Source organism: Triticum urartu, chromosome 1A (assembly GCF_056163025.1).
Source record: "Triticum urartu cultivar PI428250 chromosome 1A, HENAU_Tu73, whole genome shotgun sequence".
Taxonomy (NCBI): Eukaryota; Viridiplantae; Streptophyta; class Magnoliopsida; order Poales; family Poaceae; genus Triticum; species Triticum urartu.
Window position 1 is genome coordinate 22,097,360 of NC_141873.1, and position 24,068 is coordinate 22,121,427.

Below are 24,068 nucleotides of genomic sequence, written 5' to 3' on the forward strand. Positions count from 1 at the left end.
ATGCGGGCCCACAACCGTCGAAGCGATAAGGAGAGTGACAGCCGCTCAGCCCGCCGGCACACCCGACCAACTCTCGCTCACTCGCCGGAGGGAAACAGAGCAAAGATGACCACGGCGGCGGCGGCGGCGACGATGCGTCTGTCTTCCCCGTTCAAGGCCCCGCCTCTCCGTCCTCCCTGCCACCGCGTCGTCCCGTCGAGGCGGGGCCCCGGGCGGGCCGGGCTGGCCGTCTCGGCGGCCGCCGGCGGGTCGCCCCCCACCGTGCTCGTCACCGGAGCCGGAGGACGAACAGGTAGATGCTACACATCCTGCTATCTTTTCCCCCTTCGCGTACTTTCGCCACACATTACTGCACGGTGCCACCGTCTCTTGGTGTTCCAGTGGGATACAGTTCAGTTCGTATTTGTGGGAGAATTTGCCGGCGGAGGCGGCGGTTTCTTGGAATCAAGATGCTTCACAACCTACTGAACCTCCCATTGATTCACAAATTACACTCCCGTTTGCGTACTGTAATCCGGCGTGCGCCTCTGACCTCTGCGCTGTGGCGACCCAGGCCAAATTGTGTACAAGAAGCTGAAGGAGAAGGCAGACCAGTTTGTGGCCAGAGGGCTGGTCAGGACGCCGGACAGCAAATCTAAGATCGATGGGGGCGACGACGTGTTCATCGGAGACATTAGGGATCCTGGGAGCATTGCGCCGGCGATCGACGGCATTGACGCGCTCATCATCCTCACCAGTGGGGTCCCGAAGATGAAGCCAGGGTTTGATCCTAGCAAAGGGGGTCGGCCCGAGTTTTACTTCGAGGAAGGGTCTGATCCTGAGCAGGTGACTGACTGACGAAACCACCTGTCAATGACAGTACTCATATTAGCAATATATGACAACTGGTGCATTTCTTTAGAGCTAATAATGCTTTTTGTTTGTTTTTCCCTTGTTTAAGGTGGATTGGATAGGCCAAAAGAACCAAATCGACGCTGGTAAATCTTCACCTTTGTCTTGTTCTGTTAGAGCATTATACAATGTTTAGTGTGTTTATTGAAATGATTGGTCCGTCGACCTTTTACTTGTCTGCTCTCTTGGTTTTTTCATCTTCTTTAATTATCCATGCAGCCAAGAGCATTGGTGTAAAGCAGATAGTTTTGGTTGGATCCATGGGTGGAACAGATCTCAACCATCCATTAAACAAGCTTGGGAATGGGAATATACTGGTATATAGCTTGTTTGACAATATTTTTATATGTTCTTTCCTATACTTTTGTGTGCATGAATATATCATGTATCATTTTAGGAATTAGAATGATCAATTGCTCTTCTAATTTGCAGGTGTGGAAACGGAAGGCAGAACAGTACCTAGCGGACTCTGGTGTACCATATACAATTATAAGGTTATAACACAAACTCATTCGTTGGTGCTATTTGCGGGATGAGACTTATTCTTGCATGTTCCGCAAAGATTTCTTTTGTCACATTTAATTTATGTAATAGACTGCCAGTCACTTTTTTCTCTCCATAGATGGTCAATCATAAAAGTAATTCTATATATCTGTGATGAAGGAAGAAAACAACAAAACAAGAGAAGTGCATGATGGAGTATGAAGCACCACAAAGAAAATTAATTTAGTATAAGAAATCAAAAATTTCAATTTCTTTCATAGGGACATTAATTGTTGGAGTATTTTCCACCAACAATCGTGTTGATAAAATACCTTTTCCACATCCCATCTCTTTCCAGGGCTGGAGGACTACAAGACAAAGATGGTGGTGTGCGTGAGTTGATTGTTGGAAAGGATGACGAGATCTTGAAGACGGAAACAAAAACTATTGCCAGGGCAGATGTTGCAGAAGTTTGCATACAGGTACCTTTATAGAACAAAACACATGTTTCTGTACATAAACTACTGCTCAATCTTTTTTTCATCATCTGCCATATATATTTGTTGCATCTATCTATGCCTTACTGGCTAGTGGTCGCTACCACTGATCCATCTGTGCCTTTCCTGTGTAGGCCTTGCTATTTGAGGAAGCAAAGTTCAAGGCATTTGATCTGGCTTCAAAACCTGAAGGTGAAGGAACACCGACGACAGATTTTAAGTCTGTTTTTGCACAAATTGCTACTCGCTTCTAAGAAGACAAGATCATTCTGGCCAATGAAATGGGGACAGTTTTTTAATTAGGCGATATGGAATTTGTACCGGGTCAGGTTAGTGTTCTGTTTATTAATTAAGAAAATGCAACATTTTATTTTATGCACTATTACTCAATAGTGATTTGTTTGTTTATGTCTTTTCTTTGTGGTGCACAACATGTTTATAGCCGTTCTGTTACCTGGTTGATCGGTCTTAATATGGATGTGCGGCCTTACTATTTGCAGTTAGTTTATTTTGTTAAATAAAGGTAGGAAGTGCTTGTCCTTCAGGGGTCATGTTGCCATGATGTTCTGGGGTCTACATGATTTAGTTTCAAGTTAATTCATTTGCTAGTCTATACAAAGAGTTATCCATATTGCGTATGTATAGTCCTACCAATTAGTTGGTAAGTATAATTTGAATTGTAAATTTGTTAGGAATATAAAATGCCCAAGCTTGTTCTGTAGCAAAAGTAAAAGTGACATGTCATCTCCTTCCAGATTGTCTCTGATGTTCTGCCAACAGAAGAAATATTCTGCTCTACTTAGAGCCATTCTGTAAAAATTACACAGCTATCTAAGCTCCTCACAACATTACCAGATTTAACAATATAACCAACTCGAATCTCATTTCCGAGATTTTTATGCATTGTTCACTTGCAAATTTATTTTTTCACTTTCTTATTTGCACGTTCTATTTAAAACATGATATTTCTGTGCCGTTGATGTTAAGACTCTGTAGTATGTTAACTGAGAAGCTCTGGTGCATGAAACATCACATAACTTAGTAGCTAGAATTTACACGGGTGAACATCACTTCAAGGGTTTCTGAGAGAATTAAGGATTGTTTGGTATGATTTGTCTTGCACTTATCGAGCTGCGCAGGTGACCTATATTACCTAATATGTGCATACTAGTTCATTTGATTGGATTTTGGATTCGTTTATAGAAACCTTGTCTTGATTAAGTACAATTACCGTCTTCAAACCAGAAATGGCATTTTCTCTGACCTTCCATGTCGCTTATTTTGAGAGGTAGGCAGTGCAATAATCTCCTTCACAGTATTTCCACTAATCTCTTGTCTAGTATGACCAATAAACTGATCAAAACAATAACCAAGTACACATAGTTAATATTCGTTAAAAAGAAACCCGGATTCATTTATAGAGCAACTTTCTATAACAGTTTGTTCAGAAATTGAAAAGAACACAAAAGTAAAGTACAATTTTACAGTCGCCTTATATTTATTTCCTACATATGTCATGTATGTTGCACAGCTGAACCAAATCAAAACATGTTGAGTATCAACATTAGAATCCCCATCCCATCTCTTTCCAAGATACGTAGTTCCCAATGCTCATCTGATGAAAGAATATCTTACAGTGTTCAGCTTTAGATACATGGTGCTGAGAATCATGCAAGTAGATACCGAGGCGGGAAGTTGCCCACGCATGTTCGCACACTTGAAAAACCGCTTGGATCATACTGATCATCGTATATTTCATTAGGTTTCCATTTAGATATAGCATAAAGTACTCTCCCTTTCCATCCTTGTAGCAGCCAACCGCGATCTTCAACAGCAAAGAATTCCTCATGATAAAGTGAGTTCTTCATGTGAACTATTTTCTTTAAGATGGCTGGATCGACAGGAAGCTGCTCGAACCCAGCCTTGAGGAACCTTGCTTGCCACTGCCTGTAACTTTCTGGCCTCTCAGTCCTTTCTGCATCCTCACATGCTATGATGTTAAGTGCATCCCGCCTAAATAGGATCCTCTCAATCATCTTTCTTGCTTCATTATCCCGTGGAACATTTGCATCAAGTATGTCAAACATTGAAGAGTAATGGAGCATAACCTCTTTGAATCGTTGTATGAAGAAGGGAGAACTGTGAAACCCATTCACGTTGCCAGAAATAAAAACCTTTGGGTTCATCCGCCTCATAGTTTTCAGCAGCTCATTCCTTGCGCCATTTATGGCTTCGGTTTCATGACCAAGATTCTTCATCCGGAATATGCAGTTGATTATGAGAACTTCATCCTCGGCAATGTTAAGATCCTCAATTTTAATGGTCTCCCATCTTGAAGCGGCAATGCCCTGATACTGAAATGGTACCTTGAACATGTTTGCATAATCAGCCAACCGCTTACCTGTCTCCTCGATCATTTCGCAGGGGCGCAAACTTTGCTGGGGAGTGTCTATACCTGTGATCCGAAGCTTAGGGGCTCCCTCTTCTTGCTGTGCAAACCTCTGAATCATTAATGGCCACTGAAAGCCAAAGCCGATGCCGAAATCGACGATGTGAACCCTTGGTTGCCTTTGTGAGACATCAAAAATAGTTTGGTTGGCAAAGTAGTATGACGCCCTTTTGAAAGGGCAAGCTGCAAGAAAAAGGCTGTAAGCCTCTAACCAATCTGTGGTATTTGTTGGCCTCTCCATGAGGTTGTGATAAATCTGACTCCCGCTCCCAGCCAAGCGTGCCTCGAGGCCGTCCACCAAATAAAATGCCAGCCTCTGAGTACAATCACCATCTGCAGAAGAGTGTTGTCTTATCTTCAATATCAGTTCACTGGCCAATAGCTGGTGGTCTTCTGCCACAGCCTGTGCACAATGGATGAGGAGAGTCCTGAGATCAACCAACTCTTTCCTTGGCCACTTCCTAGCCCATAGCTTCTGATGGGCACGTCCTTTGCTCCGGCCTTTCAGCAAGTTATTGTCTCCTTTCCCTGCCATCCTTTCCCGCAGTCTTCTTATTTGGTCGGAACGACCATAGCATAGCAGAACTCGGTCGAAATTTTCATTTCGAATTATTGCACAAGTGGTGATGGCATGATGTTTATTGCTCCTTCCTTCCAAGATATCCCAGTCCCTTTGGTCTGCCACCTCAAAGGTCGTGTTTTCGCTCCTCTCTCCTACTTTTGCATTTGCAGTCAGTTTGGAAATAGAAAGTATGCCATTCTCTAAATATATCACCAGCTTATCAATACTTGAAGCAAATATCTTTTCCTCCTTGACACCTCTCTGACAATGCAAGGCAGGGAAGCCAGATCCGGAAGTCCATCCAACACTTATCAATGGCTGGTTTGGTAGAAAAACACTCCTATTGCAGATATATGGACTCATCGGGGTTGTTAAGGGCTGTACCAAGCTGTAACTTGAACAGTCATTACTGAAGCTAGTGCTCCCGAGCCTCTTGTAACAGCTGATCGCACTCTTATCAGGGTTGTCTTTTTCGTTGTTGCTATGCAGTGGTGGCCAGTTAGTAGCCGGCGCGTATACCTGTCGAAGAATGTCACGGAACGGCGTCTCAGCAACCTGGAGAGCAGCCTCCTCTTGGCATATGTCAACCCCCTCGTCAATGTCTTCCATCAGCATCTGACTTATGCAGTGAAGAGCATAGTTTGATGTAATCCGGCGGTGCTCAGGGCTACCCTCTGCAGCAATCTGAACTTGGTTTTGTCCAAGGCTGGTTACTCCACCATATGTGCTTGCTTGGTTGGCTGGGGAAAGAACTGTGGAGTGTGGACCACTCAGCTGGTAGTTGTACACAGTGAATTGCTGCTGAGAAGTGGAATCACTGTCGTATCGTTGGTCGGTTGCTGCAATGGTGTCCAGATTGTCACGGAGAGGTTCAATCGCCATTGTGGAAAGTCTGATTTCCACCTCCCGCAGTATGAGATATATGGTTCTTCTTTGTCCCACAGCAAATAAATTAGCTTGTTTCCTAGAACAAGAAAAATGGGAACTGGAAGCTAAATTATGTGAGACCAATTTCGGTTCACCTTGCTCGTGTGCTACAATCTAGAATGCCCGTTAAATGGAATTCTGATCAGCGAGCTCTTTTTTTCTTCATTTCCTTCACCTTCTGCTTCTTCCTTTTTTATTCGAGATTCAGCTTATGATTGTTTTTGGCACGCCATTACCGATTGAAAAAAAATGAAGGCTTGCAGACACGAGAATAACTATTTTAGCCGGTTAAACATATTACTAATGTAGTGTTTAAGCATCAATAACAGAAACAGCACACCTAAAACGATTTTGAATCTATGACACGCCTAATACCACTGCTCAGGCTCCTCATCTGAGCAAGTAGCAAACGTAGGGAAGCACACACCTTGGTTATTGAGCAGCAGTAGCAGCAGATCCAGTGCTTTGACAGAAGAGTAGTGAGGATGTGGGCTATGAAGGAAGAGTAGTGAGGCTGTGGTGTTGATGTAAACTAATTTTTTTTGTTGCTCTTCTTGTTGCTTTGTTCCCAATGTCAGACATGGTGATTATGACAGAGAATGAGTCCAGATTACAGCAGTTGTCCTGTCGATTAGTTCTAGGCCTGGCTGCGCATCGGATGTATAAAAAAGTGTTCATTAGGAACGCGTGCATGGGTTTCAACATTATTAAGGTTCCTAATTGAATTGTTAAAAAAGGAGATTCACTGTTCAAAGAAAATTTTCTTTCTTTTCCATTTGATAGTTGATATATGTAATGGCCTTGCTTGATTTTTTCAAGGATAGTTTGTTGTACTTTATCTCATTAAAATAATCTGATTTATTTCGTGATTATCTTAGTTCAAAATTGAATTGTCAGTGCCTAGCTATTCTGATGAGATTTGCACTTATGTTCTGCCGTATCTGAAGTATTTGTACCAAATGTTTAATTAGTGTAACTGCCTTTGAATTTTATTTACAACATCCACAGCAGTGTTAGTTGTCATGTCATGAAAATGCACGTCTGGATTCAATCTATACTACTAGAAGAACATGTAAAAAACTACTAGAAAAAGAAAGTAAAACAACATCTGTTAAAAATCAACATAATTGAAAAGAAAAGGAGGCCCTGTTCAAAGAAACTTGTATTATTGTTTTTCATTTGATAGTTGACATATATAATGGTTGACTTTTTGGAGGGTAGTTTGTTGTACCAAGTTTGTTCTTGGTTTTCGCCTAGGCCTAGCCAGTGCGACCTTGTATTGATGTCTCACTACTAAGATCCATGTAACACTGACCGGCGAAAATGTGTCATCACAGATGAGTTTCTAGCCGGTCAGTGCCTCGGGGTCAGTGATGACTACCTCATCAGTGATGGGCCAGTTGGCCCGAATGTGATGAGATTATCACAGACTGGCCGACCTGGCAGTAATGACTATGTAGAGAAGGTCGGAACGGATGCTTTCACTGACGAGCCACTATGTAGGACCAGTCAGTGGTAGTGAAATAACACAGATGGGCTGGCCTGACAGTGTTGATAGCTTGTGGAGACCGTTGTGCACCACAGTACTGACATGTTTTAACATAGAGGCAGGTCAGTGATGACCGAGCATCACTACTGGATAATGCAGCCCCAGCCGCAGTCCCGGACACTGCAGCCCCAGTTTTCTCGAGCAGTTTGTTCAGAAATTAAATAGAGCGACAGAGGCAAAGTATTGCACAGTTGCCTTTTGCTACATATGGTCGTGTAGTTCCGCAGTTGAACCAAATCAAAACATGTTGAATATCAACATTTCAATCACCATCCCACCTTCTTCCAAAGTGGTACTTCCCAATGCTCATCTGACGAAAGAATATCTTACGGTATTCAGCAATTTAGACCCATTGCGTTGAGAATGATGCAAGTAACTACGGAGGCGGTAAGTTGCCTACTGATGTTTGTGCACTTGAAAAACTGTTCAAATCTTACGGATTATCATACGTTTCATTAGGTTTCCATTTGGATATAGCCTTTCCATCCTTGTATCAGCCACCGCGATCTTCAACAGCAAAGAATTCCTCGTGATAAAGTGAGTTCTTCATGTGTACTCTTTTCAAGAAGGCTGGAGCCACAGGAAGCTGCTGGAACCCAGCCTTGAAGAACCTTGCTTGCCACTGCCTGTAACTTTCTGGCCTCTCAGTTCTGTCTGCGCCCTCAACATGCTATGATGTTAAGTGCATCCCCCCAAATAGGATCCTCTCAATCATCTTTCTTGCTTCATTATCCCGTGGAACATTAGCATCAAGCATATCAAGCATTGAAGAGTAATGGAACATAGCCTCTTTGAAGCATTGTATGAAGAAGGGAGAACTATGCAACATTCACGGTGCCAGCAATAAAAACCTTTGGGTTCATCCTCCTCATAGTTTTCATTACCTCATCTCTTGCGCTATTTATGCCTTCGGTTTCATGACCAAGATTCTTCATCCGGAATATGCAGTTGATTATGAGAACTTCATCCTCGGCAATGCCCTGATACTGAAAAGGTAAATTGAACATGTTTGCATAGTCAGCCAACCGCTTCCCTGTCTCCTTGATCATTTCACAGGGGCGGAAACCTGGTTGGCGGACTTCTATGCCTGTGATCCGAAGCTTAGGGGCTCCTCCTTCTTGCCGTGCAAACCTCTGAATCATTGATGGCCACTGAAAGCCGAAGATGATGCCAAAATCGACAATGTGCACCTTTGGTCGCCTTTGTGAGACATCAAGAATAGTTTGGTTGGCAAAATTGTATGACACCCTTTTGAAAGGGCAAGTTGCAAGAAAAAGGCTGTAAGCCTCTAACCAATCTGTGGTAAACCTGACTCCCGATCCCAGGCAAGCTTTCCTCGAGGCCATCCACCAAGTAAAATGCCAGTCTCTGATTACAATCACCATCTGCTGAGGAGTGTTGTCTTATCTTCTTGAGGAGTTCACTGGCAAACAGGTGGTTGTCTTCTGCCACAGCTTCTGCAGAATGGATGAGGAGAGCCCTGAGATCAACCTACTCTTTCCTCTGTTGCTTTCTAGCCCATAGTTTCTGACGCCCTTTGCTCCGGCCTTTCGGTGAGTTCTTGTTTCCTTGCCCCGCGATCCTTTCTCGCAGTCTTGTTATCCTGTCGGAACTCTTCCAACCATAGCATAGCAGAACTCGGTCGAAATTTTCATTTAGAATTATTGCCCAAGTGGTGATGACATGATGTTTATTGCTCCTTCCTTGAAAGATACCCCAGCCCCTTTGGTCTGCCGCCTCAAAGATTGCGTTTTCGCTCATCTCTCCTACTTTTGCTTTTGTAGTCAGTTGGGAAATCAAGGCAATGAAGCCAGATTCGGAAGTCCATCCAAAACTTATCAACGGATGATTTGGTAAAAGACTCCTTGCAGGCATATGGACTCAACGGGGTTGCTAAGGGCTGTAACACGTTGTGACTGGAATGGTCATTACTGAAGCGAGTGCTCCAGAGCCTCTTGTAATGGCTGGTCCCACTCTTATCAGCGGCGAGTCAGTGGCCGGCGTGTATACCTCCCCAAGAATGTCATGGAATGGCTTCTCAGCATCCTGCAGAGCAGCCTCCCCTTGGCATATGTCGACCCTCTCGTCGACGTCTTCCATCAGCATCTGGCTTATGTAGTGAAGAGCATCGTTTGATCTGATCTGGCGGTGCTCAGGGCTACACCCTGCGCTAATCTGAAATTGGTTTTGTCCAAGGCTGCTGTTGACTCTGCACAACCCAGGGCTAGTGACTCCACCGAGCAGATATGTGCTTGCTTGCTTTGCTGGGGAAAGAACTGTAGTGTGGACCACTCAGGTCGTAGTTGTACACGGTGAGTTGCTGCTGGGAAGAGGAATCACTATCGTTTGGTTGGTCGATTGCTGTGACGGCGTCCAGATTGTCACAGAGAGGTTCAATCGCCATTCTGGAAAGTCTGCTTTCCACCTCAATATATGAGATAAATGATTCTTCTTTGTCCCACAGCAAATGAATCAGCTTGTTTCCTGGAAGAAGAAAAAAAGGGGAAATTGAAGCTAAATTATGTGAGATGAATTTCGGTTCACCTTGCTCATGTGCTACAATCTAGAATATCCGTAAAACGGAATTCTGTTCAGTGAGCTATTTTTTCTCTCACCTTCTGCCTCTTCCTTTTTTATTGGAGATTCAGCTTATGATTCTTTTTGGCACGCCGTTACCGATGAAAAATAAAAATAAAATTCTGTAGGTTTGCAGACACGAGAATGACCATTTTAGCCGGTTAAACCTGTCGTAGTGTTTAAGCATCAATAACAGAAACATCACACCTAAAGCGATTTTGAATCTACAATGCACCTAATACCGCTGCTCATTTTTATTCGCAGGAGGCTCCTCATCTGATCAAGTAGCAAAAGTAGGGAAGCATGCACCTTGTTATTGAGCAGAAGAAGCAGCAGATCGTTGTGCTTTGAGAGAAGAGTTCTGAGGATTTGGGCTATGAAAGAAGAGTAGTGAGACTGGTGTTGATGTAAACTATTTTTTTTTCTTCTTGTTGCTTTGTTCCCAACGTCGGACATGGTAATTGTGACAGAGAATGAGTCCAGATTACCGCAGTTATCCAGGCGATTAGTTCTAGGCTAGACGTATAAAAAAATTGTTTATTAGGAACGCTTGCCTGGGTTTCAACATTAATATGGTTCCTAATTGAATTGATAAAAAAAATCTGAGGTAATAAAAAAAAGGAGATGCACTATTCAAAGAATTCTTCTTTCTTTTCCACTTGATAGTTGATATATATATATATATATATATATATATATATATATATATATATAATGGTATTGATTGAATTTTTCGAGGATAGTTTATTGTACTTTATCTCATTAAAATAATCTGATCTAATTTTTTCGTGATTTGAATTGTTGGTGCCTAGCTAGTCTCATGAGATTTGCACTTGTGTTGTATTAATTGTTTAAGGAGTGTTAATTATCAGGTCAAGAAATGCACATCCACATTCAACCTATAGTGCTACTAGAAGAACAGGTCAAAAAAAAGTAGACAAAGAAAATAAAATATAAGCTATTAAAAACTCCGATGTAATTGAAAGAAAAGGAGGCACTGTTCAAAGAAACTTGTATTTTTTTTCAGTTGATAGTTGATATATACAATGGTTGAATTTTTGGAGGGAAGTTTGTTGTCCTTTATCTCGTTAAACCATAAGATATTTTTAGTAATAATTTTCACTGCGTTTGAGAGGTATAGTGGTATCATATTTGCTTCATAGTATAAAGCTTTTAAATTAAGACTTAAGTCTGATCAGATGAATAAATTAGAGCAAGCAAGGAAGATAAATCCTGCTCAAATTCAAAGGTTTTTGTGATTCTCGCAAGGAACATCTTTAGCTTACATATCACATGAAAATTAAGTGTTAGATGGGCGGATAAACATGTTTCGAAAGCAAGAGATCAAAATATAAGTTGCATTTTTTTTCTGAAAAGAAAAGGGAGACCCCTTACTGCTTGCCCAGTTGAAATAAAAATGACTTAGGACATGAAGTTGTGAATTGTCCACTAATGAATTAAGTAGTAAGGTGTGGAAGCCTTGATGATCATCCTAACGGTGCAGATGTGCTATTATATGTCATAGTCTTTTTATCTCTGCTCATTTCGTTAACCGGTGATGGACTCATACTTCTATGAATATCTGCACCTCATAAATCTCAGCTGACCTTGTGTTTCACAAGCTGCGGTGCTTGCTTGGGGATGAGCAAGACTTAGGCTTGGGAGTTGATGATTCCAAAATGTATGATGATTTTGATGGTTATTTTGTGCCTACACTATAGGCTTTGTGGAATTTCACCGCGTTCACGCACTGCTTTTTGTCGGTTTTTCCTAGGATACGTCTTTTGAAATAAATGAAGCATTATATAAGGAATCCCAAAAATTATGGTGGAATCACGTCAATCAATGTGATTATTATCTACCATAAAAAGAATAAAACAATTGGAGGCACTTGGATCCCACGAAGCTCAAACAAAGTGCAAGACAACCAATTATACGAGTGCACATGGTCATATGGTGCGGCGCCGCCTCCCCATGTCGATTGCTTCTACCCCATGCAATCGGATCGGGGATAGGAGACATATGCACAATTGAACACATCCAAAAGGCAGAAACCCCGCCTCCGGAAAGCATCCGGAGGGGGGAATTGGCAAGGAGGAGATCGTCATCTTCACCACCACATGCAAGGGAACGACGACATCATCATCATCACCATCATCCATCTTCATCTCATTGTGATACCGAAACCCTAATGGATCATCGCCTGTATTACTCGTTCATATCATTCATGTTTATCATCATTGCTTAGGAGATGGAACGTCAATAAGGATTTGAGTTCCTCTGTTGAATGCTTTGTTTATGCCCTGTTTGTTTGGGCTTATGCTTCAGCTTTTGCAGATTTTTCACTTTCGCCTAAAAGCCAAAAGGCTCCTAAATAGAAGCTTTTGGCTTCTATTTTTAGCTTATACCATCATATAACAATATTGATTCATAAGCCAAAACCCCATATTTATGAGCCTTTTAGGGTTTTAAGCCTAAGTGGAAAAGCTGCAAAAACAGAAGCATAAGCCCAAACAAATAGGGCTTTAATAAACTTCGTGAATGTTGTGAAGGGACCCCACCCAGTATTGTCGCTGCAAGGTCATGAAGTGTATCACAGTCGTTGTAAATATTAGGAAGTGAAGGTAATTAGAGGTGACGGTAAAAGCATTCACCCCTAAATTTTAATTACAATTGATAGGGGAATTATGGAGAACCCTTAGTGAGTCCGCGTCCACGGGGAAACCCTTAATTGCCGTAGTTGTAACATGCAGGGGAAGACTATGGTGGTGGCGTGCGTGGCATGAAGTCTACCTAGAGTAGAACGCGTTCTCTGCCCGGCTATGTTCAGCATAATCGTCAAGAGTGGCTTAACTATCCAAAGAATATGTTGTTTCGTAGGTCATGTTAGAAACGTACCAATAGGAATTCCAGACTCCCTGAGAATGCTCTACTCCTCTGTCAGTTCCACTTGTTACTCATGCTACTGTTTTTATTCTGTTTATGTTATTTACTTTTAGTCCATACTTCATTCAAACCCATTATTTATTTCCGCCCTCATTTTGCTTTGAGTCTACAATTACTTGCAGGCATAAGTTCATAAGTCACTACAAGAGACAACACCTAATTCATGTGCTTCCTGTAAGATCGATACTCTTACTGTTGGGGAACGTTGCATGGAAAACAAAAAAAATTCTACGCATACACAAGATCTATCCATGGAGATGCATAGCTACGAGAGGGGAGAGTGTGTCTACGTACCCTAGTAGACCATAAGCGGAAGCGTTTATTAACGCGGTTGATGTAGTCGAACTTCTTCGCGATCCAATCAATCAAGTACCGAACGTACGACACCTCCGCGTTCAGCTCGATGACGTCCTCACCTTCTTGATCCAGCAAGACGGGCGGAGTAGTAGATGAGTTCCGGTAGCACGACGACGTGGTGATGGTGGTGGTGATGCTATATCTCTGCAGGGCTTCGCCTAAGCACTCCGAAAATATGACCGAGGGATGAAACTGTGGAGAGGGACGCCGCACACGGCTAAGAGATTGTCGTGGTCTATGTGTGGCACCCGCTCCCACATATATATATATAGGTGGGGGAGAGGGGAGGCAGCCAGGAGGCGTCCCCAAGGAGGTTGAATCCTCATTGGGCTCCTGCCCTAGCCTCCTTCCTTATTTGTGCATTGGAGGAAGGCAGGGGGAGGTGCCCCTCCCCCCTTTTCTTTCTCTCATGAGGAGGGAAATGGCAGGAGGGGCCAACCCTCCCCCTTTCCTTCCCCTAGGGCCGGCGGCCAGGGAGAGGGGCGCACCAGCCCCTTGTGGGCTGGTGTGTTCCCCCTTTGGCCCATTAAGCCTCCCGGGGCTTTCCGGAACCCCTTCCGGTGATCCGATAACTAACCGGTACCTCCCGAAACACTTTCGGTGTTCAAATATCATCGTCCTATATATCAATATTTACCTCCGGACCATTCTGGAGCTCCTCATCGTGTCCGTGATCTCATTCGGGACTCCGAACAACATTCGGTCACCAAATCACATAACTCGTATAATACTATATCGTCAATGAACGTTAAGCGTGCGGACCCTACGAGTTCGAGAACTATGTAGACATGACCGAGACACATCTCCGGTCAATAACCAATAGCGGAATGTGGATGCCCATATTGGTTCCTACATATTCTACGAAGATCTTTACCGGTCGAACCTTATGACAACATACGTAATTCCCTTTGTCTATTGGTATGTTACTTGTCTGAGATTCGACCGTGGTATCTTCATACCTAGTTCAATATCGTTACCGACAAGTCTCTTTACTCGTTCCGCAATACATCATCTCGTAACTAACTCCTTAGTCACTTTGCTTGCAAGCTTCTTATGATGTGTATTACCGAGAGGGCCTAGAGATACCTCTCCGATACTCAGAGTGACAAATTCTAATCTCGATCCATGCAAACTCAATAGACACCTTCGAAGATACATTTAGAGCATCTTTATGATCAGCCAGTTACGTTGTGACGTTTGATAGCACACAAGGTATTCCTCCGGTATCCGGGAGTTGCATGATCTCATAGTCGAAGGAATATATATTTGACATTAAGAAAGCAATAGCAATAAACTGAACGATCATATGCTAAGCTAACGGATGGGTCTTGTCCATCACATCATTCTCCTAATGATGTGATCTCGTTATCAAATGACACCACATGTCTATGGTTAGGAAACCTTAATCATCTTCGAGCAACGAGCTAGTCTAGTAGAGGCTTACTAGGGACACGGTATTTGTTTATGTATCCACACATGTATCTAAGTTTCCGATTAATAAAATTCTAGCATGAATAATAAACTTTTATCATGAATAAGGAAATATAATAATAACAACTTTATTATTGCGTCTAGAGCGTATTTCCATCACTTACTTGGAAAAAGTTACAACTAAACCTTGTGCACTTGTAGGCCATCAGACAACTCGGTCCAGACGTATGAGGGCGTTTTGTGGGTCAACATTGGAGATGCCCTAAGGTATTGGAGAAGGTTTGCAATCGATATCCAAATCATGTCATTGAACCTTAAATTCCATTTTCGATGGGATGGAAATGGAGGTACCACCATCTTCACTAACTACCTAGTTTGTGCTTGGTTTTCACCTAGGCCGTGCCAATGCAACCTTGTATGTATTGACATGTTCACCCAATATATGGAACTCACATCTTTGTCATCTGATTTCATTTAGGGGTCATTCACAAAAAATGATTTCATTTTGTTAGAAACTTAGGTAGTTCTCAGTTATGTTTAATCTAGATTAGCATCGGCATACGATAACTAACATGGAAAATCACATACGGGATACTAGGAACATCTAGCATACAGGCAATTGGTCCAGAGGCACATGTCAACGGAGAGAGATTCGGAACATAAGAAATCAACTTTGATGCAACAACATCATCAACCATGGTGGCGAAGATGAGGCGGTCGTCCGTTGTAGAGGAAGTAGACGGGTTGTCGTGGATGTAACTAAATTTGAGCGAGCAGTCGCGTCTAGATGCTCCCCAAAAACCTTATCACCCCTCACGTGGTGCAGTTTTCTTTCAAAGGTCTGTTGGAATGGGGTCGTCGGAGAAGCAACTTAGCACAAGGAACACAACTAAAGAGATACATCTGACACATGATGAAAGAATTATCTGGGAGTAGAAAACGGGTACACCAATAAATTTAGTTCCCCCAAAAAGGTGCATAACATTAGCTCAAACTCAACTCATGAAACGCAACACGTGTGTGTTGCGTGGCATGAAGCAAGTGAGAGTGCGCATTGTTGCTCTCTTTTCTCATGCTACAAGAGTAGTATATAAGGTCCACTTTTATAAATTAAAGAAAAGGTCCACTTTTTATATTGCTGTTACTTTTTCTCAACTAGCATAAACGTACTAAAATTACACATTTGCTATGCAATTGGAATGATCCGTTGAGATTTTAATTTTTTTACTAAGCTAAGGCACAAGATTTAGTGGGTGAGACCCATAAAATCTACACATTTTTTTGAAACAAGATAAAATCTACACATTTAAGACACTTCTTTTGTTGAACAGTAAGAACATTTGCATTTGTTTACACGAGGACTTTTATTTTTTTGTTTTTCGCACCGGGAGGGTCTATTTGGGAGCAACTATCTCAAGGGTACCCCTTGAAAGGGTCCTGTGGATGTCACTTTTGCCAGTGCTCCACTGTGCCAGATGGTGTGACCCTGCGCTGCCATGTGTCACACACTAGATGCTTCTCTCACGAAATGGTTTTTTGGAGTATTTCTTAGCTTTTTTGGTTTTTATGGGTTTTAGTTCCTCTTTTTGGGTTTTCCCTTTATTTGTGGGAGCTTTACCCTTGCAAAAGTACAAATTAGTTTTTTTAGGAGGAGGAAGTACAAATTAGTTTGCTTTTTTTAACGGCATACATACGAAGTCACCGTAGGCATCTCGTCGTCGACGACAACGTCTCATTTCACTAAATGCCCATCGTCGGAAATCCTAAAAATACGAGCACCGGGACTTCAACCCTGGTGTGCTGAGAATACCACAGTCCCTTTTTAACCATCCAACCATAGGTTGATTCACACAAATTAGTTTGCTTGGAAGCACAAAACAACGGGTTCTAGAGTGATTAGATGGGCCTAACGTGACACAGCCTAGGGCCCAGGCCCAGTAAAACACGACCTCCAGAAAAAAAAAACTTAAGCAAATACGTAAACGCTCTCCGAAGGCGGAGAAACTCCCCTCCTCTCCTCTGCGACGTCTTCTCCATGGCCGCCAAGAGGAAGCCCGGCAGGTCGCCGGCGGCGGCGGCGAATGCGAACTCGTAAGCGAAGGATGACGACGCGGAGGGCCTATTCTCCGCCCCACACTCTGCGCCCGCCTCCAACTAAGGTCTCTGCTCCCACCTCCAAGGTCCTTCCTCTCTCCGATTCCCCGTATCTATGTTGCTGATTTGTCGCACGTCTTTTTTGAGAAAAATCTGTACATATGGTTTCCAAAGTTCCAATCTGGATGGTTAAAATGACGCTCACAGTTAAAATTTTAGAAGTTTGACCCAAGACATGTCCAAAACTCCACTTGTTTGTGATATGGAGAGAGTAATATGTGAACATCAGTGCATTCTATCGGATTCGTTGATAGTAACCTTGTTTATATTAGTACTAACTTTGTACCTACATTTGGGACGGAGGGAGTATTTTTTTTGCGAATGAACCTTGTTTATATTAGTAAGTACGTACAATTGCTTCGAATCAGAAATGAGAATCCTCTGATCTTCCATATCGCCAGTTTTGAGAGATGGGCAATGCCCATGTATTTTCTACTGTAATTTACAGCAAATCCAGTGCCCATGTATGGTTTTTCCACTACTCTCATGTCTTGTGGACCCAATACAGTTTATTCAGAAATTAAAAAGGACAGACGCAAATTATTTTACAGTCACCTTTTTGCTTGTTTCCTACACACGGTCGTCAAGTTGTGCAGTTGGACCAATCAAAAGTTATGAACTTTCAAATCCCCATCACATCTGCTTCCAAGATAGTTCCTGATGCTCACTTGACAAAAGAATGTATTGCAGTAAAAAGCAGTTGGTGCACTTGAAAAACAGTTTGAATCTTACTGATCATCATATGTTTCATCAGGTTTCCATGTAGATATAGCATAAAGTACTCTCCCTTTCCATCCTTGTAGCAGCCAACCGCGATCTTCCACAGCAAAGAATTCCTTGTGATAAAGCGAGTTATTCATGTGTACTCTTTTCAAGAAGGCTGGATCCACAGGAAGCTGCTGGAACCCAGCCTTGAGAAATCTTGCTTGCCACTGCCTGTAACTTTCTGGCCTCTCAGTTCTGTCTGCGCCCTCACATGCTATGATATTAAGTGCATCCGTCCCAAATCGGATCCTCTCAATCATCTTTCTTGCCTTATTATCCCGTGGAACATTTGCATCAAGCACATCAAACATTGGAGAGTAATGGAGCATAACCTCTTTGAATCGTTGTATGAAGAAGGGAGAACTGTGTAACCCATTCATCGTGCCAGAAATAAAAATCTTTGGGTTCATCCTCCTCATAGTTTTCATTACCTCATCCCTTGCGCTATTTACTCCTGCGGTTTCATGACCAAGATTCTTCATCCGGAATATGCAGTTGATTATGAGAACTTCATCCTCGGCAATGTTAAGATCCTCAATTTTAATGGTCTCCCATCTTGAAGCGACAATGCCCTGATACTGAAAAGGTACCTTGAAAAGGTTTGCATAATCAGCCAACCGCTTCCCTGTCTCCTCGATCATTTCGCAGGGGCGGAAACCTGGCTGGGGAGCTTCTATACCTGTGATCCGAAGCTTAGGGGCTCCCTCTTCTTGCTGTGCAAACCACTGAATCATTAATGGCCACTGAAAGCCGAAGCCGATGCCGAAATCAAGAATGTGCACCCTTGGTTTCCCTTGTGAGACATCAAGAATAGCTTGGTTGGCAAAGTAGTATGATGTCCTGTCGAAAGGGCAGGATGCAAGAAAAAGGCTGTAAGCATCTAACCAATCTGTTGTACTTGTTTGCCTCTCCATGAGGTTGCGATAAACCTGACCCCCGATCCCAGCCAAGCGTGCCTCGAGGCCATCCGCCAAGTAAAATGCCAGTCTCTGAGTGCAATCACCATCTGCTGAGGAGTGTTCTCTTATCTTCCTTAGAAGTTCATTGGCGAACATGTGGTTGTCTTCTGCCACAGCTTGTGCGCAATGGAAGAGGAGAGCCCTTACATCAACCAACTCTTTCCTCTGTTGCTTCCTAGCCCATAGCTTTGGACGCCCATTGCTTCGGCCTTTCAGTGTGTTATTGTTTCCTGTCTCTGCCATCCTTTCTCGCAGTCTTGTTATTTGGTCGAAACTCCTCCGACCATATAGCAGAACTCGGTCGAAATTTTCATTTCGAATTATTGCACAAGTGGTGAAGGCAAGATGTTTATTGCTCCTTCCTTCCAAGATATCCCAGTTACTTGGGTCTGCCACCTCAAAGATTGCATTTTCGCTCCTCTCTCCTACTTTTGCGTTTGTAGTCAGTTTGGTAATACAAAGTATGCCATTCTCTAAATATATCACCAGCTTATCAATACTTGGAGCAAATATATTTTCCTCCTCGGCACTTCTCTGACGATGCAAGTCAGGGAAGCCAGATCTGGAAGTCCATCCAATACTCATCAATGGCTGGTCTGGTACAAAAAGACTCCTATTGCAAATATATGGACTCAACGGGGTTGTCAAGGGCTGTACCAAGCTGTAACTGGAACAGTCATTACTGAAGCTAGTGCTCCAGAGCCTCTTGTAACAGCTAGTCCCACTCTTATCAGGGTTGTCTTGTTTGTTGTTGCTATGCAAAGCTGGCGTGTATACCTGCCCAAGAATGTCACGGAATGGCTGCTCAGCGGCCTGGATAGCTGCCTCCCCTTGGCATATGTCGACCCTCTCGTCGACGTCTTCCATCAGCATCTGGCTTATGGAGTGAAGAGCATCGTTTGATCTGCTCTGGTGGTGCTCAGGGCTACACCCTGCGCCGATCTGAAATTGGTTTTGTCCAAGGCTGCTGTTGACACTGCACAACCCAGGGCCAGTGACTCCACCGAGCAGATATGTGCTTGCTTGGTTGGCTGGGGAAAGAACTGTAGAGTGTGGATCACTCAGGTCATAGTTGTACATGGTGAGTTGCTGCTGGGAAGAGGAATCACCATCGTTTGGTTGGTCGGTTGCTGTGACGGTGTCCAGATTGTCACGGAGAGGCTCAATCGCCATTGTGGAAAGTCTGATTTCCACCTCAATATGAGATATATGATTCTTCTTTGTCCTACAGCAAATGAACCAGCTTGCTTCCTGGAAGAAGGAAAAAGGGAAATGGAAGCTAAATTATGTGAGAGGAATTTCGGTTCAGCTTGCTCATGTGCTACAATCTAGAATGTCTGTAAAACAGACTTCTGCTCAGCGAGCTCCTGTTTTTCCTCTCACCCTCTGCTTCTTCCTTTTCATTAGAAACACAGCTTATGATTTGTTTTGGCACGGCACACTGATTGAAAAAAATAAATTCCGAAGGCTTGGAGACACAAGAACAACTATTTTAGCCGGGTAAACATAGAATGTTTAAGCATCAATAACAGAAACAGCACGCCTATAAAGTGATATTGAATCTACGACGCGTCTAATACGACTGCTCATTTTTATTTGCAGGAGGCTCCTCATCTGATCTGAGCAAGGAGCAAAAGTAGGGAAGCACACACCTTGGTTATTGCTGAGCAGCGGTATCAGATCCAGTGCTTTCGGAGAAGAGTAGTGACGCTGCGGTGTTGATGTAAACTGTATTTTCTTGTTGGCATTGTTCCCAACGTCAGCCATGGTGATTGTGGCAGATAATGGTCCAGATTACAACTAATTATCCTTGTCGATTAGTTCCAGGCCCGGCTGCTCATCAGAGGTATAAAAAAGTGTTTATTAGGGATGCTTGCCTTGGTTTCAACATTATTAAGGTTCCTAATTGAATTGTTAAAAAAAATCCAAGGTAATAAAAAAATATGTACTCTTTGAAGAAATTATTCTTTCTTTGACACTTGATATTGATATACTCCCTCCGTCCTATAATATAAGAGCGTATACAATAGTCTTGGTTGATTTTTTTAGGATAGTTGTTGTACTTTATCTTATTATAAAATAATGAGATTGTTTTTCATGATTATCTGAATTCAGAATCGAATTGTCGGTGCCTAGCTAGTCTCTTTTTTTTTTTGGGCGAAAGGGTGCCTAGCTAGTCTGACGAGATATGCACTTATGTTCTGCCGTATCTGAAGTATTTTACCAAGGCTTGAGTGACACAGTTGTACCAAATGTTTAAGGAGTGTAAATGCCTTTGAATTTTTGTTATCGGGTCATGAAAGTCATGTCCAAATTAAATTTATACTACTCCCTCCATTTCTGCATACAAGGCCACTTTGTTTTTTTGTCAAACATTGACTTATATTTTGTCAGCAAAACTCCTTAATTTTAAAGGCTCGCAATCAATTGAAGTCTCCAATTGAAATTGGTCACTCGATTTTGACCGGGTCAACAATTTCTCAAAGCTCTCATTCAATTCTTTTATATTATACATACACTATGCTTCCTAATTTTCAAGGCCTCACACTTAATTGAGGTCTTCAATGTAAAATTGAGTCACTCAATTTTGATTTGGTCAACAATTTCTCAAGGAGACCTTCCATTCAATTATCATAAGTCACTATTGCTCCTAATTTTGAAGCTCTTCAATTCAGTTGAGCCATTGAGGTATTCAATTATGGATTTGGTTTACGATTTTGATCAGGTCAATCATTTTTTAAATCAATCAGCAACAACCGGCCTATAAAACATATCAATCCCGCGCACCCTCCCACCACCTAGAAAAAAACGCCAATAAATTACCGATGTAGAAACATAGTACATGCAACTATCGAAGCAGAAAATTCCTCATATAAATATGGGTTTCTTAGCGAATAACACGAAATCACATTGAGAAAGGCTCACCAAATCATCGAATTTATAAAAATAAAATAAAGCACACTCCATCATCTCCTCGCCCCGCCAAACTAAATATTTCATCAGTTCCAAAATATAAGGTGTATTAGTTTTTTGGAAAGTCAAATTCCTTTAACTTTGACCAAGTTTAGAGCCAAAAAAAGTCAACATCCACAATAATAAACCAAAAAATATGGAAATTCATTTCATGATGAATCTAATTATACCGATTTGGTATTATGGATTTTGATATATTCTCTACAAATTTGATCAAACTTAAAAAGATTTGACTTAAAAAAATGTAACCTTACATTTGAAACAGAAAGAGTAATGTCAAGAAACCCAACAACACCAACGGCGCAACAAAGCGCGTCCAACCCTTCTAGTATGGCTTATATGCCATCAAAAAATATATCATAGGAAAGTTCTTTGAAATGTGCATTCAATGATAAACTTTTTGTGGCATATAACTCACTTTTATTGGTAAAATTAATGATCAAAGTAAGACACAGAAATATGAAGTGGCCTTGTATATAATGAAGGGAGTACTAAAAGAATGTCCCTTGAACTTATGGACATTTTTCTGCACAACATTGACAGCTGAATGTCCCTTGATCATTGAGCTCGTGTATCCTTAGCCCTCACCTTCTCTACATCATCCAAGGATCCAGTGGGACTCCCAACAAAGATCTCATGTGGTGTTTCAAAGATGTGGCAAAGTTCCTCAATGAAGGAGGAATCTTAGCAACAATGCTCTTGGCAACAAATTTATTGAGCAACAAACCCTTAAAGAGATTGAATTCCTTTGCCATCCATTGTAGCTCATGCGTGTTCGACCACAAAATGGTGCTCAACCATTTCGTGGTCATTGAACTGCACTATAGCATACAACTCCCCATCTGACATTGGTGCATCCAAACTTGGATTCAAGTGCACCCCACGGCTCTTTTGGCATCACGCGTATGCAAATATGCATCAACCAACTTGTCACCCAACACACTTATGACGACACCCCACAAAGATTACAGTCATCTCTAAGGACACTTTGTTTTGTTCACAAGTAAGCGGGCACCTCGAAGCACCGGCTGAAACATTGTACATGTTGATAGCGGTGATCCACTTGATGGTTTTGGTCTGCCACCTCTTGAAGTGAGCACCCATCAACATTAGCGATTTTAGAGTAGCAACAAATCAGCCAACAGAAATTGCCTGAACATATGAGGTTTTTGGATTGTTAGGAAATTAGACATTTTTTTGCTTAAGCTGAGCCCAGGTTAGCATCGTCATGAGATTACTGACATGGCAAAGCACACACAACAAACTAGGAACATCTAGCATATAGGCATATGGGCTAGAGGCGCATGTCAATGAGAGAGATTCGGAACATATGAGTTCACCAAAAATTAGGGTGCAACAACGTCATTGGCCATGATGGTGAAGATAAAGTGTCCATCCGTTGTAGAGGAAGCAGACAGATGGTTGTCATGGATGTAGTCGAACTTGAGCGAACAGTCGCACTGAAGACACTCCCCAAAAACCTTACTGCCCCTCTTTCGGTGCAACTTGTCAAGGGACACGGTTTCGGAGGTGTCTTCTCTCCCAGATGGTTGGTTGTGCACGCAGACACTGGGATGGGATTGCTGAAGAAGTAGCCCGACACAAAGAACTCGGCCAGAGAGTGTGTGTTCTATCTACGACTATGTGTATTATGTATAGCCTTTTTTTGCGAACGTATTCTGCATAGCATCTCTTCTCTCTATTTCCTTTGCATAGAGAGGACGTGTGGAAAACTAAAGAAATGCAACTCACACGTGGATGGAAGACCTCTCTGAAAATAGAAAGTTTGTCCATAATGATCTTGAGTATTGACACATACACTCAAAGCTAGATAGTGCACTGCCATGCAAAAATTTAGTTCTTCCAAACAAGGCGCATAATATTATCTCAAGCGCGCGAACCCAATTCACGCGCATTGCATGAAGTGAGTGCGTGAAACCGTGCATTGCATGAAAGGAGTGAGCGAGCATGCATGTTGTTGCTCTTTTTGCTCATCTTACAAAGAGTAGTATAACAACTCACCTTTTTATAATTAAACTAATAAACCTTAATCAACACTATTCAACTAGGCTAAAAATAAAAACAATAGTTTTCCTCAATTTGATACAGGTCGTGCAACCCACATCGAGACAATGTGCTTTACCCCTAGATGTTCAGTCAAGTGTCGCGCCTCAACGCATTTCGTGAAGAACTAGCTAGCTCTGGGCTCGAGTGGCATTTCACCCCTGGTGCTACTTTTCATCATCTAGCATTATGATGTTACACTTACACGCTCGTCATGTTATTCGAATGAGCCATCGAGATTTCACAATTTTACTAGGTTGAGGCATAAGATCCAGGGTACTCCCTCCGTAAAGAAATATAAGAGCATTTGGATCACTTTTCCTTACAGAGTACATATGAAGAACATTTGCATGCATCGCCCTGATGCAGAGACTGGGGTTTATCCTTCTTTTCGAAAAACATATGAGGACGTATGTTTCATCGCCCTGATGCAGAGACTGGGTTTATCCTTCTTTTCGAAAAACATACGAGGACATATGTTTCT

General features: G+C 42.3%; 3 protein-coding genes, 1 long non-coding RNA gene and 1 pseudogene across 4 annotated transcripts; 2 read left to right on the forward strand and 3 right to left on the reverse strand.

The window, feature by feature from the left end:
* Positions 1-10,576, forward strand: LOC125543490 (uncharacterized protein At5g02240). Its single transcript, XM_087544814.1, has 8 exons — positions 1-292; positions 554-825; positions 941-977; positions 1,111-1,208; positions 1,324-1,385; positions 1,733-1,856; positions 2,006-2,200; positions 10,200-10,576. The coding sequence occupies exons 1-7, from the start codon at positions 1-3 to the stop codon at positions 2,123-2,125; spliced, it is 1,005 nt and encodes a 334-aa protein (XP_087400940.1). The 3' UTR covers positions 2,126-2,200; positions 10,200-10,576.
* Positions 2,381-5,764, reverse strand: LOC147988604 (scarecrow-like protein 34). The gene has a single exon (XM_087544811.1). It carries the CDS (start codon positions 5,762-5,764, stop codon positions 3,539-3,541), a length of 2,226 nt encoding a protein of 741 aa, XP_087400937.1. The 3' UTR covers positions 2,381-3,538.
* On the reverse strand, positions 6,644-10,193 carry LOC125543467 (scarecrow-like protein 9; annotated as a pseudogene).
* A 6,058-nt stretch (positions 10,577-16,634) lies between the features above and the next one.
* LOC147988605 (uncharacterized) lies at positions 16,635-20,351 on the forward strand. Its single transcript, XR_015616380.1, has 2 exons — positions 16,635-16,828; positions 20,150-20,351. It is a non-coding gene; the product is annotated as an uncharacterized LOC147988605 (long non-coding RNA).
* LOC125543483 (scarecrow-like protein 34) lies at positions 17,407-20,117 on the reverse strand. Its single transcript, XM_048706849.2, has one exon. It carries the CDS (start codon positions 19,718-19,720, stop codon positions 17,552-17,554), a length of 2,169 nt encoding a protein of 722 aa, XP_048562806.2. The 5' UTR covers positions 19,721-20,117; the 3' UTR covers positions 17,407-17,551.
* Positions 20,352-24,068: the final 3,717 nt, after the last annotated feature.

Coding starts and splice junctions, on each gene's coding strand:
- LOC125543490 (XM_087544814.1), top strand. CDS start 1: ATGCGGGCCCACAACCGTCGAAGCGATAAGGAGAGTGACAGCCGCTCA. Junction 826..940: donor AAGGGTCTGATCCTGAGCAG/GTGACTGACTGA, acceptor CCCTTGTTTAAG/GTGGATTGGATAGGCCAAAA. Junction 1,386..1,732: donor GTACCATATACAATTATAAG/GTTATAACACAA, acceptor ATCTCTTTCCAG/GGCTGGAGGACTACAAGACA.
- LOC125543483 (XM_048706849.2), bottom strand. CDS start 19,720: ATGGCGATTGAGCCTCTCCGTGACAATCTGGACACCGTCACAGCAACC.
- LOC147988604 (XM_087544811.1), bottom strand. CDS start 5,764: ATGGCGATTGAACCTCTCCGTGACAATCTGGACACCATTGCAGCAACC.